The following is a 14,258-nucleotide window of genomic DNA, read 5'->3' as shown; positions in this document are numbered from 1 at the left end:
AGATTGTGATGTGCCCATTTCTTGAAGTTTTTCCTGAATCCAAGGGTGTTAAACAATTACTGCCAACCTTCTCTTTTGGGGGAGGTTGCTGAGATAGTGGTGAACACTCAACTGCACAGCTCTCTTGAGAGGGCAAATGAGTGTTCAGGTTTGGACATTCTGACAACAATGGCTGGATTAGTAGACAATCTTGGCCAGGACTTAACTGGGGGAAATAAGCTCATTCTGACCATTTTAGATCTCTCAGCAGCTTTCATTACCATCAACAATGGGATCTTTCTGGATTACCTGCAGGGTCTGGAGATTGCAGGCAGTGTTGCAACGGTTCTGCTCTTCCCTCAGTGGTCAGTCCCACTAGGTAGTCGGTGGGGAGGGCAGGTTGGCTCAGTGGCTATTTCCTTGTGCAGTACTATAGGAATCGGTCCTCTTCCCCCATCCCATTTAACAATCCACGATACCACTGAAGTATCACCTTGCACTTTGGGGTTTGATATTATCAGTATGCTAATTGATACCCTAGCTTTGCATTGCTATTCCAGGTAAGACTGGTGATACTGCTGATATCCCGGTCCAGTATCTGGAGACTATGAGGGTCTGAATCACTTAGAACAAGATTATACTAAAGCCAATAGAAAATAATGTATGTAGCTCATGGTCGAACTGTGGAGTCCTTGGTGCTTTCTGAGCTTGGTTATTAGCTTGCAGACGTTTTATTACCTGACTAGGTAACACCATCCGCGAAATAAGTGTGGGGTATGCTCACACTCAACAAATCATATCTTTTTTTTTTTTTTTAAATAATTTTTTATTGATTTTTCATTGAAAAACAGAAACATAAATCTTTTATCACAATATCAACCATAAAAAGAATCAACACCAATCAATACATTCAAGGACGTGTCCGGTGTCCCCCTTGACGAAACAAGGAAGATCTTGACGAAACAAGGAAGAGTTGCAATGCCACAAGCAAAATTTAAGGAAAAAAAAAACCAGTGGAAAAACGGATGGGCTTTCCCCCTTTGAAAATAGGATTAGGGGCCCGAATTTATGCTCAAAAAAGGGGCACGGGGGCTCTAGCCTCGCGCGGAGAGCCACGCACGGAGTGCCTGCGAGAGCTCCTGGCTGCCGCGGTTCCCCTCCTCAGCCCCTCGAACTCCTACCGTAGGTCCAGTACGAGGCGTTTGTGACGGAGCGCGCGCGCGAGGAGGCAGCAAGCAAGAGGAGAGGAAGGAGGGGCGCGGCGGGGCGCGGCGCATCCAGCTGGGGCAGGTGCGATCTCCACTTTTCGCCAGGGGGCAATTTTCAAGCTCCGCGCAGGTTAGGCGGGGCGGGGCGAGGCGAGGAGAAGGGAGGGGAGAGAAGGCCGTTCTTCCTCCCGAAGCTGACGGCCGAAGAGAGCCAACAGCGAAAGAGAGAGGCGGCAGCGAACCGGCGGGGGGGCACCAGGCGCGCATTTCGTCCCGTCTTCAGATTCCCCCTGCCGCGTCTCCTGCGCGGCTGCCTTCTAGGAATGTGCTGATCTTCTCGCCTCCGAAAACGCACATGGAGCTCCCGGAGCCGCTGTGGGTGAACCGGAGCTGTGCCGGCGGTGAGTGAGCGCGCTCGCTTTGCGCCCAGGTTGGCTTTTGAGGAGCCCCCCCCCCCCATCTTCCCTTCCCACTTGCATGTCTCAGATTCACGGAAAACCTTTCCTCCCCTCCAAATTCGCCCTGGCGTGGCGTAAGGGTTTAGGGAGAAACCTTCATCTTCCCCAACCTTCGCGACGAATCTAACTTCACCTGTTGTCCCTGGGAGAGATGCAAGAAGGCAAGGCTGGTTTCTAAAACGTTGATCAGAAAGTACACGAGGCCTCCATCCCAGCTTTTTTCCCCACTTGGCCCTCCTTATCTCTTTGGCACAGCTCTTTCTTCTGCTACCCGTTTTCTTGGCTTCCAGAAGTTTCTACTCAACTCTTCCTCCTCCTCCTCCTCCTCCCTATCCTCCTACAAAATTTAACACGAATGAAGCATACTGTATAATTCAGTATTTCTCAACCTTTTAAGAGGTGAGGACTTCACCTTCCCAAGTAGAATTCTGGGAGTTGAGGTCTACACTTCTTAAAATTCATCCAGCAAGATTCAGAAACGCTGATATAATCGCTGGATCAAAAGGGAGACGTATTAGCTGAGGGAAAGATGGTTGTTTTGATGAACTTACCACTTTCCTAATTAATTTTGCAATCAGCTGTAAAACAGTTTGCACTGGGATACTTACTGATTTGGGACTAAGGATTCCGACAGGTATTTTTATTTAATGTATGGCGAAACCACACAAGATCCAAGATTGCGGTATGGTTCATGGGAGGAAGGTTGCCTGCTTTTGAAAACATGCTCTTTGGCTTTCATGAGTAACTCTCAACACAAAACTGGAACTCAGGCTAGTGGAATGTGGTCAACTTCCTGTGATAACAACTGGGGCAAGACCAATTAGAGGAAGCATAGTATATAAGGAACAAATCAGCCCCATCACGCCATTCCTGTTTGTCCTAAGCCTACAAAGTTTGTGAAACCAGAAAACCAAACCTTATTAGAAATGGAGGTGAAAGGAGCAAGGGTGTGATTGCCTGACATCCTCCCACAATTCCTGTTCAGCTTTTCAGCTTCTTTTATAGAGTTTATTCTGCATTTTGCTAAGCAAAGGATTGGGTCTGTGTGTTCTGGAAGGAGATTCTTCAGGCAGTGGATCCTGAAAGAGTTATTGGAAGCCTGATCCAGGAAAGCAACCTGTGAATCCTACAGACTGATGTGTAATCACTTTTTCAGAGCAATAATATTCTCCAATTTGCATACTAAGAGGCATTATCCTTTTGCTTATACACAAATCTTTGCACTCTGTTGTTGTGAAATTACCAAAGTAGATTTAATTTATTCTTGTGGGAGGAAAGCTGAGTCTTGTTTCCATAAACTAAACCGACTTGTCAGAGTCAGTAGACATTGCTAGTCTTTCCCAGTACCATATTTATTGGGGAGCATGGCTTATTACATGTGCCTAGTTAAAATTTCCCATGGTTGACAGGTTTGTGTGGGTTAATTATGAGATTCTCTAGCAGAATCAGCAGAAATTTAGAAGAAAGGCAAGTAAATAAAGTAAATAAACAGATGTGTGTGGATTGCAAAAATATCCCATAATAAATTGGGATACCTAATTTCCTCTACAAAACAAGCGTCTTAGATCTTAGACAAAGGGACTCAGTTTCCTGATTTGAAAAGCTTGTCTTTTTCTGATTCTAACAGGAGTGTTAAAAATAATTTCTCCTTTTAAAGTTTGAAAGGAAACAAGCCATTCTGCTTCTTTAATATGCTTTCTGCTTTATCACCATTTCTTTTTGCTGTATACATGGACTAGGCCTAACATTCAATTCCTATCTAATCAGAGAGGACTTTGAACTTAATTTCTTACCAAAAAGTGTAGCAGAATCTGTTTTAATAAAATGTATGAGTTAACAGCTCTCCATTTTCAGCCTTTTTCTTTCTGATTATTTGCTTTTGAGAATAACTATCACAGAAGAAGGAAAGGGCTAGCTATTGCATGACATTAGGGCATTGTGGCTTCAGAACTAATAAGAATTCTCTTTTTGTTTTCAAGCTCACAAAGACTGTCCTATATAAGGCAAAGTGCCAGGGTCTAAACACCATTATGCTATATTTGCATCGCTGTAGATATAATTTAGCAGCAATTTTCTTTTTCCCCCCATTTAATTTGACAGAAGACAGAATTGAGTTTCCTGTTCCCTCTGTATATTTGATCATTATCTCTCCTTTTGTATTTAAGCAGTTTTAGCAAATTCATAAACATAGAGCTGCTAACATTTTTTTTCTGTAATGATTCTGTCAATTCTATTCTGTTTCTGATTTGTGAATGTATCCATTTAAATGCATACTACTACTTCATTATTAAAACTCCAAACAAACAAGCAAGGTACAAAAAACAAATGAAAGAATAAATTAAATTATTTATTTTTAAGTAGGTGGTTTTGATCCAGGGTTGTCTGATGCAGGCAAAAAGACACTTCCTGTTGCTCAAAGGAGCCCTGTCAATCTTGTACCACTACAATTTTTGAATATGCAATTCCAAAATGTCCATGACATTCAGGAATTTATGTATTTATGAATCAAATGGATGCACCGCCCATCTCACTACTCACTAATGAAGTGACTGTGGGTGGTTTACAGATTTAAAAAATCCGTACAAAAAATAAAATTAAGCCACGAACTACCCCCAGAGTTGCATATTACTTTTCGGCCCCTATGGCAATTGGAAGACCCAGATTTTAATGCTGTTCTGGAATACAAGAAAGGTAGGGGCCAGACTCACCTCAAGGGACAGAATGGGTTGGGGTAACAGCAGAGAAGGGTCTCTTCCTGGACCCTGTCAGTAAAAATTCCTTAGCAGTCCTGCCTAATTGGGTGGGATGTAAGGGGCACATGACATGGACTTTGTAATTCGTTAAATAACATAGTTACTTTTTATTTTAATTTGACTTATTTTATCTCTTTTAAAATGGCATTAGGGCTCATTACAGACTGGAATGTAGGAAAACTTTTTATCCTATTGCTGTGTGGATTGATTGATAGCTTCTAACATTCCTGTGGGCCAATGTAATTGAACAAGCAAGGTAACCTGGGCACATGGTAATCTCAGCCCATGGCTGGAAGGGCTTTAAAGATGATCACAAATACCTTGATGGCTGGGAAGAGGGTTGTGATGGGTGAGGAAACAGAAAAGGCTATATATAGTATATTGTATGAGGAAAAAATCCATTATATACTTGGATTGAAAAAAAATCCCTTTTCCTGGGAAGGTCCACTTGGAAATCTTTGGTGAAACTGTTAACCTTCCTAGATTGTGTTCACCCACTATACTGTACTTCATTTCTTCATTAAGAACATTAATTAATATTAAGAATGTGCATCTATTCTCACGAGAAATGCTTTATGATAGTTTATGCAATTTTGTTGTATATATGAAGGCAGACTTTTGGGGAGGGAGTCCTAACAAGTGACAATTCTAAAGAACAATCTGCCTCAGTCTTTGTTTCTGATAATTCAGTAGCAGCTGTCTTAAGTTAGACATGGATCCATAGTTTAGGCCAGACATGTCAAACTGCCAGCCCGGGGCCGAATGCGTCACTCCAAAACCGCGCCTACCCCATTGCCAGCAATGGGGGAAAAGTCGCGATACGTCGTGCGACATCACGTGACGTCGCAAGTTTGACATGCCTGGTTTAGGCAATGATAGATAAGACACAGTATAATGGTGGCACTCCTATATTCTCCTAGAGCAGGAAGCTCTTGGCCTAGGCAATTACTGTGGTATGTACAAACAATTAGATATTTCAGTATTGTGGACTGTCTTCTGTCTTTGGAATATATATCTATTCTCCAATTGTGTGAAATAGAAACTATAGAATAGGGCTGGGCAGGTTTTGACATTCATTCAGAAGAAACGCTTTGGAAAAGAACATGGCTGCTTTTAAAAACAGTATTAAGGGTTTGGCTGCCTTAATGAATCAGCTCGATTTCTTTTCTTTTTTTTCTGAACTGTTAATTCCAAATCACTTGGAAGTATGTGCAACTTAATCCAGAGCTTAGTGGAGCTGCACATTAAAGTACCACATTTGAAATAAACAAGGTTATTTTTTTCAAAAGTACAAATATCAGTTCTCTATATCCAAAGTTATAATAAATTTATTAAACATGAACATTCACAAAAATAGAATAGAATAGAATAGAATAGAATAGAATAGAATAGAATAAACAGAGTTGGAAGGAACTTTGAAAGTCTTCTAGTTCAATGCTGCTTAGGCAGGAAACCCTATACCACTTCAGACAAATGGTTGTCCAGTCTCTTCTTAAAAACTTCCAGTGTTTGATGCTCATGATAGACATGATTTGTTTGAAATCTGGAAACTGAGGATGTATCAATTTCCCAACTCAGTGTTAAATTACAGCATGTATCATTTTCTGTTTCATAAATTAAGATATGTTTAGTGATATAAAATTTTCTATCTTTATCTTGAAAGACAGTGTGCTATAGTTGTTTCCAAAAATTTATGCTCTTCTCTTTTTCAGATGCTTTTCTTTAAATTACAGTATGGCTTTGGCTCAATTAGTTAATTTTTAAGAGGAGTTCACAAGAATATAATCCCATCAAATCTGAAATCTTGTATGTTATAATGAAAAAGAAGTGACAGAAAAGGGAACAAAGGAGGATTTTAGAAATAGTACTTGTGTCCCAGATACTTCTTAATTAACATATTTTTTTATTGAATAAATATTTCTGTGGGGTGTTTCATTAGTATTATTAGAGCTATCAAAGAACAAATGAAGCACCCCAGAGAAATATTTATTCATTTAAAAATTATTTAAATTAAAAAAGAGATTCGATTGAAATCATCTTTAACACATTTAAATCCAAACAATGGACTAGTTACAAGATGGCTAGAGCTACAAATATAGAACCAATACAATATATGTTAATTAAAAAGTATCTAGGACACAAGTACAAGGAGTTTTTCAGATTTTGTAAGGAAGCTATGTTTGACTATGTCACAGTATTCTTTAGTGCCCTAACTAAAAATGTGTTTTTTTCTTATTTCTTCCTTGTTAAATATTTATTTATTTCTTAACAGTCCTTTACCTGTATTTGTTAATTTTCTAATTATATTTATACTTCTTTATACAAAGTAGTTCTAGACTGTTGGACTAGGCTTGGGATCACAAAGCCCATTGGTGGATCAGTCTTTCAGAAAGTGGTGTTGTCTTAGGCACAAAAGGAGTCATTACACGAAAGAGATGAGTTGTGAATATAACAAAATCTTACTTTCTACAAAGCAAAGTAAATGATTATTTGAAAATGTAAGCAGCAAGCTGATTGAAATAAGATGTTAAATAATGGGATATATTAATTATTAAATATTCACTTTTCTTAAATTGGAATTTCTGGAATTTATTTTGCAGACAAAGACTTTGTTCTTTTGAAATATTCCCTTCATGATGGATTCTCATGCTTTTCTTGTAATAGTCACATTTTCTCATTTGATGTTTACGTGCTAAAAAAACACAATCCTCAGCAGTTTCATCTTTCTCAATTGATTGTTCTCCATTCTGGATAAAACTCCAGCTGAAGTTTTGGTTGAATGCCAGAATTACGGCATGAATTACATAGCAGGAGGAAATCTAAATAGTTTGTCATTCTCGTACAGTGTACATATCCATATTCACACTCACAGGTGACTCACATTCAGACCTGAAGAGAAAGGGGAAAGGTTCAAAGCTTATTGTACCCTGAGAAAGGTTAGAAAATCCACCTACATTCTCCATACATAAATTCATTTCAGATGAGTTCCTGTTTCAGATGAGTTCCTGTTTCCCAGGCTGCTCTGAAGATAGGATAGTTGAGAAGAAATATTTAGCTCTTGAAACAAAAGTATAAATGTAATAAAATTAAGTTTTTAAAATAATGATACTCAACATGCATAAACCATTCCTTGCACCACTGCTAGATAATGTTTCATTGCTTCCTCAATTAAATTTTCACAAGTCCACATTTACATTTTTTTTTTCATACAGAGCAGCTGATGAGGATGGAGGTTGGAAAACCTTCAATTCCCCCCCCCCTACCCCCGGTATTTTCTGACAACCACACAACTGCAATTTAGCATAGAGAATAGAGAGACATCTCAGAATTTGTGAAAAAATATTATCTTCTCATTATTTCCATCTAATAAAATGGAGACAAAGCTTTTCCTTGGGGAAACACTGGAATAGTTCACTGAATATTTACTAAATTGGTGTGTATAATTTGAAGGTTCTTGTAGATTATCTCAGGATCAATAATTCTTTTTAAAAGTGGAAATGGTCAAAGGCAACTTGCAAATAGTAATTTATTGCAGAGCAAGGCAAATGTGAAAACATGCATTAGAAGGACAATGGTTTGCAGCAATAATGTCATAGTCTCAGAAATGTGTAATTAAAAAACCAAGGAAGCAGTAGGTTTCCAAATTATTGTTTACTCTGAAATGAATTTCAAGACTGAAATAAGCCTTGAAAATATTTGCAGTCCAAGAAGAATACCTCCAGATTGTGGGTTATTATAAGGTTGTGTTTTAAGGCATCTGGATGCCATTATTTCTCAATTCTTCACCTTGCATAGATTTAGAATATATATATTTAACCTCATAGTTTTGCTAAGAAGTAATTAAATGTCAATTCATGGGGCAAGAATCCAAAGGAAGAAAAAAAAAGTTTTCTAGCAATAATAATAATCTGGTTACATGCAGAATTAAAGACAAAAGGGCTGCTAGTTATTAATGTCTTAATTTCTAATCTTATCTTCTCCCGCTTGTCTTACTAGGCTCCTTGATCACTCTGGCTTGTCTGAATCAGCATGCTGTTTGTCAAATCATTAAGAATGTCAGTTCTCCAGTTACACCCCATACGAATCTTAATTTAAGCTCCAACTGGATGGTACAAGTTGAAGAAAAATATGGGTTTTACATTGGCTTGGGCTTGGCCATCTTTTCAAGCTTTCTCATTGGCACCAGTGTAATCCTCAAGAAGAAAGGACTGCGTCGACTGGTGGAGAAAGGAGGCACCAGGGCTGGTATGGATTTGTTGACTTAAGAGAGGGGACAGAAAAAATCTGTTTTCTGAAAAAGAACTCTAGTGGCATTTAAGCCAGATTTCCCGAAGCATAGTCGTATTGGAATTCAATTCTCATAAAAATTCAGAGCCAGAATAACCAAGGGTATGCTGACTGGGAATAATGGTTGTGAGAAAACACAGTGGTCACCTTCCAGGTTGGAGAAGTCATTAATACATTCTGGCTTCTGAAGACCCCTTCAGATATCACATTGAATTCATCCCGTTTGCAATTTTAAATACACTAGAGGTGCTACTAGTAGTATTCATAGAACAGCTGCAAATGGACTAATAATCCAGTCCTGCTTCCTAGAGTAACAATATTTTTTCTAGTATGATATTTCTGGAGAAAATGTTGAAAAACAAGTTTGTAACAATGTACACTATGTCATATGATGAAATGTTCAAGTCGGAGGATAAGGTTGTGGCAGTTAATTTCAGAAATGTTAAGCTGTGAGTGTCCAGTCCATGCACGCAAGAGGGGTGTGCATGTGTGGGGGAGGATGGGATTTTAAGGGCCTGCCAGTTCAGGTAGTATTTCCTTTTCTTTCTGAAAGACATTTAAAAGTCATTGAACATATGTATGTTGTGGCTTGCACGTCAACTGTCGTTTTCTCAGTCCAAGCTGTTGTTTCTGTCTCTCTTTTATGTTTAGCTACTGTAGCATTCTGTTTGAAATTGATTTTATTTTATATGGAACCTTTTTACAAAATGCTTCTCTATATATGTCCTTTTATTTCCCCAGGAGATGGAGGTCACGGTTATCTAAAGGACTGGCTGTGGTGGGCTGGTTTGCTAACCAGTAAGTAGGATTATTTACCCAGGCCTGGGCTGGTATCTGATAAAATATTTAACTTTGATGATTACTGAGGACTTAATCCCTCTGTGTTTCCCTGGGCTGGAAAGATTATTTCACATCCTGCAGTTAACAAAAGTTGTTTCTACAACTTTTTTGGGGGCCTTTTTGTACTTGAAGGAGTTTATGCTTGAATGCCTTAAAGATCTTTTTGCGCTTAAAGCCCTCTTTGCACTGAGCAGTTACGCCAAAGCCTGTGGAAATTATTTTTCAGATCTTATCACCATAACATAGGAATGTTCCAGAATTTAAATGATTCAGTTTTCAGAAGAGACATTTGCTGGTTAGAGCCAGCAATATGCCTTGTAGCACCTTCAGCAACTGACAAATTTATAGTGGTATGAGTTTTGGTGGACTGGAATGCAGGAAATATTTGCAGGTAACTCCAGTCCACATAAAATATATACCACAATAAAGGTATTAATTAAGTCGAGGCCTATCTGGACAGATAACTTTTTGCTTAGAGTTCCTAAGCTTTATTGTTTTCTTCGAAGGACAAGTTGTATGAAACTGAGTGGAAACAAGAGTTGCTGGTCAGTGAGAACCTAAATAATAATAATCGTAATTTACCTATTCTTTTTTTGTTTCCTGGTGGCTATTTGCTCAGTGGGTGGAGGAGAGGCTGCCAACTTTGCCGCATATGCCTTTGCAGCTGCAACAATTGTTACACCACTCGGAGCACTTAGTGTGCTTATAAGGTGACTATCTTCCAATTTGCTCTTTTATCCCATATTTATTCTAGGTCTAGGTACTAATAATGTGATCTGGTTTGCCAGTAGAAAAAAAGATTTCTAATCTTGTACTAATATACCAATAGCCAGGTATGTACTTAAGTCCTGTTTTTTTCCCCTCTCTGTAATTGACCTTGCATATTAGTTTTGTGTTTCAGTGACTTTAATTTACATCAGTTAATAAGAGTACAGTTTTGTAAGGACTCTTTATGTTTTTTATCAGTAACTTACAAGTGTAACAGCAAGAATAAAGGCTGTTTCTGTATTTGTCTGTTGTGCCCAGTGCCATTTTGTCCTCTTATTTGCTTGGAGAACGGCTGAACTTACTGGGCAAACTTGGCTGCATGCTGAGCATTGTGGGTAGTACCGTTCTTGTGATACATGCTCCTGAAGAAGAGGAAATAACCACTTTGGGAGAATTGTTTTCAAAACTGAAGGAACCAGGTAAGCTTATGAAATAAGGCAGCAAAGGAATGAAGGTGTTGTGTTTAGTTGGAATGTTTTCATATCTGAACCAGATTCCCAGGGGCAGTAAAGTGATGATTGTAAAAGTGTCTTGCACAAGGGTGACTCTTCCATGATGTTGCCATGATTTTGTACACATTTATGTTCGGTGGCATCCCATGGACTGTGCCAATTGTCTTGCTTCTCTTTCCAGGGAGAAAATCTTTAATGAAACTCTCATGTCCTGTTGTCAATTTTTTTTACATTTCATTTTGAATGTAAATTTCAATTTTAAAAAAAATTGGATTTCGAGATGAGATACAGGGAACCGCTTTTGATGTGCAGTCTTTCAAAGAAAATAATCTTATCCTTAGAGCTGTATGATCAATTGCAAAGTAGCCCCAAATTTAATAATTGGAATATTTCAGTAATTCCCCAACTCTAGTGGTCTGCAGCCAGCAAGACATCATAGATATTCACATCTGTCTCCTAGATTTCTCTTCTCCTCCAAGGTTTTCTAGGGCCATAGGGTTGTGTCCTTAAAAACTTTGTTTTTCTGTAAACTTAAATCTTGTTCTTGCATGTGTAGGAGGATGCCCATCCCTTACAATAAACTGATTGATGTATTTAAGTTCCTAAAACAATGCAGTGCTGTGTTGTTCTACCCATCCATTTATTGTACTAGCCAGTGCTTATGCTAAGCATTTCATTCTGTCTTGTATAGAAATGTCATGATTTGTCACTTTTTTTGTTTTTTAATTTCTTCCAGGTTTTCTTGTTTATGCCAGTATCCTCTTGATTATCAGCTTAGTCCTGATTTGTTTCCTAGCACCACGTTATGGCCAGACCAATATTCTCATCTACCTCTCCATCTGTTCTGTGATTGGGGCTTTCTCCGTCTCATCTGTCAAAGGGCTGGGCATTGCCATCAAGAGTTTTTTCAGTCACCAGCCTGTTCTACAAAACCCATTGACCTGGATTCTTGTCTTCACATTAGTGGCTTCTATTACTACTCAGATCAACTACCTCAATAAAGCTCTGGACATCTTCAATACCTCTATGGTATTTCCCATTTACTATGTGCTCTTCACCACTATTGTCCTCACAACTTCAGTTATCCTCTTTAAGGAGTGGGTCACCATGTCTGTACTAGACATTATCGGGACGGTATGTGGATTTCTTACCATTATTCTAGGAGTGTTTTTACTCCATGCTTTCAAGGATATGGATGTCAGTTTGAAGAATCTGCCACAAACAATCCAGACTTCTAAAGAACCGCAAGCAATTAAGGATGACAAGAACACTTTAATAGAATTGGATAATCCAGACACCAAGGATCATAACAAATCCAAAGTATTCATGATCTTCAGTTGAAACCTAATTTAATATTTCTATTTCTTTGAGTATTGGGGCCAGACAGCATAAAAACATGCATGCATCTGGAAGAATTTAAATGAAGCATCACCATATGTGCCTTTGGAAAACAGCAACCACCTTCAACACAGCTTGCTACCTCCACATTTCTGCATAGTGATTCTCCTCTTTTCATCCTTGGCAATGGCACTGTATTTTGCACACTCTAGAATCAATAGCAGTGGTGATTGTATTTGATCAAACATGGGCATATTCCCTCTGCATTTGGAAGAAATATTCTACTGTCAAGTGGCATTGTTTCTTCCAGATCATTTTCACTTTTCTATCTTCACAAGGAAAAGCTATATTCGCTGTTTGAAGTGTGTGAAGAGTTTGAAGCTTCAAAAGAAAGCATGTCTATTTTTTTCCAGCTAGGAATACCCAAGTCGTTTTTGAAAATATGGTAAAATAAATAGCTACATTTCCCTCCAGATTGTAATGTTGTCCAAGACATTCGGCACCTTCAGTCATGTCCTTATTCTTAAATGGTGCAGTCTCAAAAAATCAAAATGCCCTACAGCCTTTTTCTTGGATATTGGATTTTAATATATTTTGGTGCTTCCACTATTTTAATAAATTTTACTGATACTATTAGATGTTCAGATATAGAAGCAGTTATCTTTCATTTTCCATAAATATGAATTATAATTTAATTGTGATAATGCTTTGTTCTTGTCCCCATAGAAAATGATATTTTGTATATATTTGGGGGGAAATGTATGTGCTTTATAGCCAAATAATTTCTATAGTTTAGAACTCAGTTATGATCACAGAAAGTGTAAACTGGGCTCAAAACTGTCAAAAGTTAATAAGATTTAATTAGTGATAACAAGTGATTGAGTTAGAGGCTTAACTGCCTATGATAATTATCACTAGCCACCCATATTATGCTATTTTATTGGTTAATGAAGGTCTTTTTAGCCTGGATGACCAAGATGTTCTAAAATGTTATAATTGTCTGTGCTTGTGAAGATTCACATAAGACAAGACTGGTTATGAGCTAACTATTTATGGGTTGAATCAAGTGCAAAATTAACAAACTTAACTTTGTTAAGTTTGAAGGAACACTTCATTACAAAAGGCTTCTGGATAAATATTTCAGGCTGTTTTCAGTCTTGTCTCTGTGCTTCTAAATTAATGGGCCTATTCTGACTTGTAAACAAGCTACTATATAGTTCTTTGTGCTTTGCTATTGGTCAACAGCAGAATGTAGTTCTCATTTATAAAAGAAGACTTATTTTGTAATGCAATAGACACAACTGCAGGGATCACACTCTAGAGCAGTGGTGGCGAACCTATGGCACGGGTTCCAGAGGTGGCACTCAGAGCCCTCTCTGTGGGCACGTGCGCCGTTGCCCCAGTCCTAGGCCTTCAGCTGGGTTTTATAAAATCTTTTTGCTTTAGGCCTCTGCCGCCGTGTACAAAAAAAAAAGGTTCAGTCAAATCAATTTCAACTTCTTGCGGGAAAAATAAGATTTTGCAAAGTTGGAATTGATTGATTGAACTTTTTAGTCCCACCCAGTCTGCTGTTACCACCGCAGCCATGCCCACCCAATGGACCACGCTCACCCGGCACCCGACGATGCATAAGTGGGTTTTGGGTTGCAGTTTGGGCACTCGGTCTCTAAAAGGTTCGCCATCACTGCTCTAGAGCACATGTAACTTTTAAGAGGCGTACCATCATAAGGTTTATTGGAAGAGTTCCATCTATGTATAATTCATGGGATGGTTGTATGAAAATGCTAAACCAAAAAAAAAAGTTTTCTATGATCTATAATTTTTTTTGTAACAGTGTAGCACAAACATGCCTTACAAAGGATTGCCCTTCTGTTTCCAGTTTGAAAGCTGGCTGGGTGGCTTTGGACCACTCACTCTCTTAGCCCAACTCACCTCACAGATTGTGGACAAAATAAGAGGAAGGAATACAAGAAGTCCTCAACTTAACAACCATTTGCTTAGTGACCATTCAGCGTTACAGCGGCACTGAGTTATGACCATTTTTCACATGACTGTTGCAGCATCCCCATGGTCATGTGATCAAAATTCAGACACATGTATTTATGATGGTTGCAGTGTCCCAGGGTCATGTGATCATCTTTGGTGACCTGACAAGCAAAGTCAATAGGGGAAACA

At 38.6% G+C, this 14,258-nt stretch overlaps 1 protein-coding gene across 1 annotated transcript; it reads left to right on the top strand.

Annotated features, from left to right (window-relative positions):
- Window positions 1-1,542: 1,542 nt before the first annotated feature.
- Window positions 1,543-12,103, top strand: NIPAL4 (NIPA like domain containing 4). Its single transcript, XM_015832125.1, has 6 exons — window positions 1,543-1,588; window positions 8,395-8,643; window positions 9,427-9,483; window positions 10,145-10,235; window positions 10,552-10,712; window positions 11,482-12,103. The coding sequence occupies exons 1-6, from the start codon at window positions 1,543-1,545 to the stop codon at window positions 12,084-12,086; spliced, it is 1,209 nt and encodes a 402-aa protein (XP_015687611.1). The 3' UTR covers window positions 12,087-12,103.
- The last annotated feature ends 2,155 nt before the right edge of the window (window positions 12,104-14,258 follow it).

This window comes from Protobothrops mucrosquamatus, unplaced genomic scaffold (assembly GCF_001527695.2).
Source record: "Protobothrops mucrosquamatus isolate PMUCROS unplaced genomic scaffold, P.Mucros_1.0 scaffold_306, whole genome shotgun sequence".
In the NCBI taxonomy this organism is placed as follows: Eukaryota; Metazoa; Chordata; class Lepidosauria; order Squamata; family Viperidae; genus Protobothrops; species Protobothrops mucrosquamatus.
Note: the sequence above shows the minus strand (reverse complement) of the source record. Positions and strands in the feature narration are given on the sequence as shown.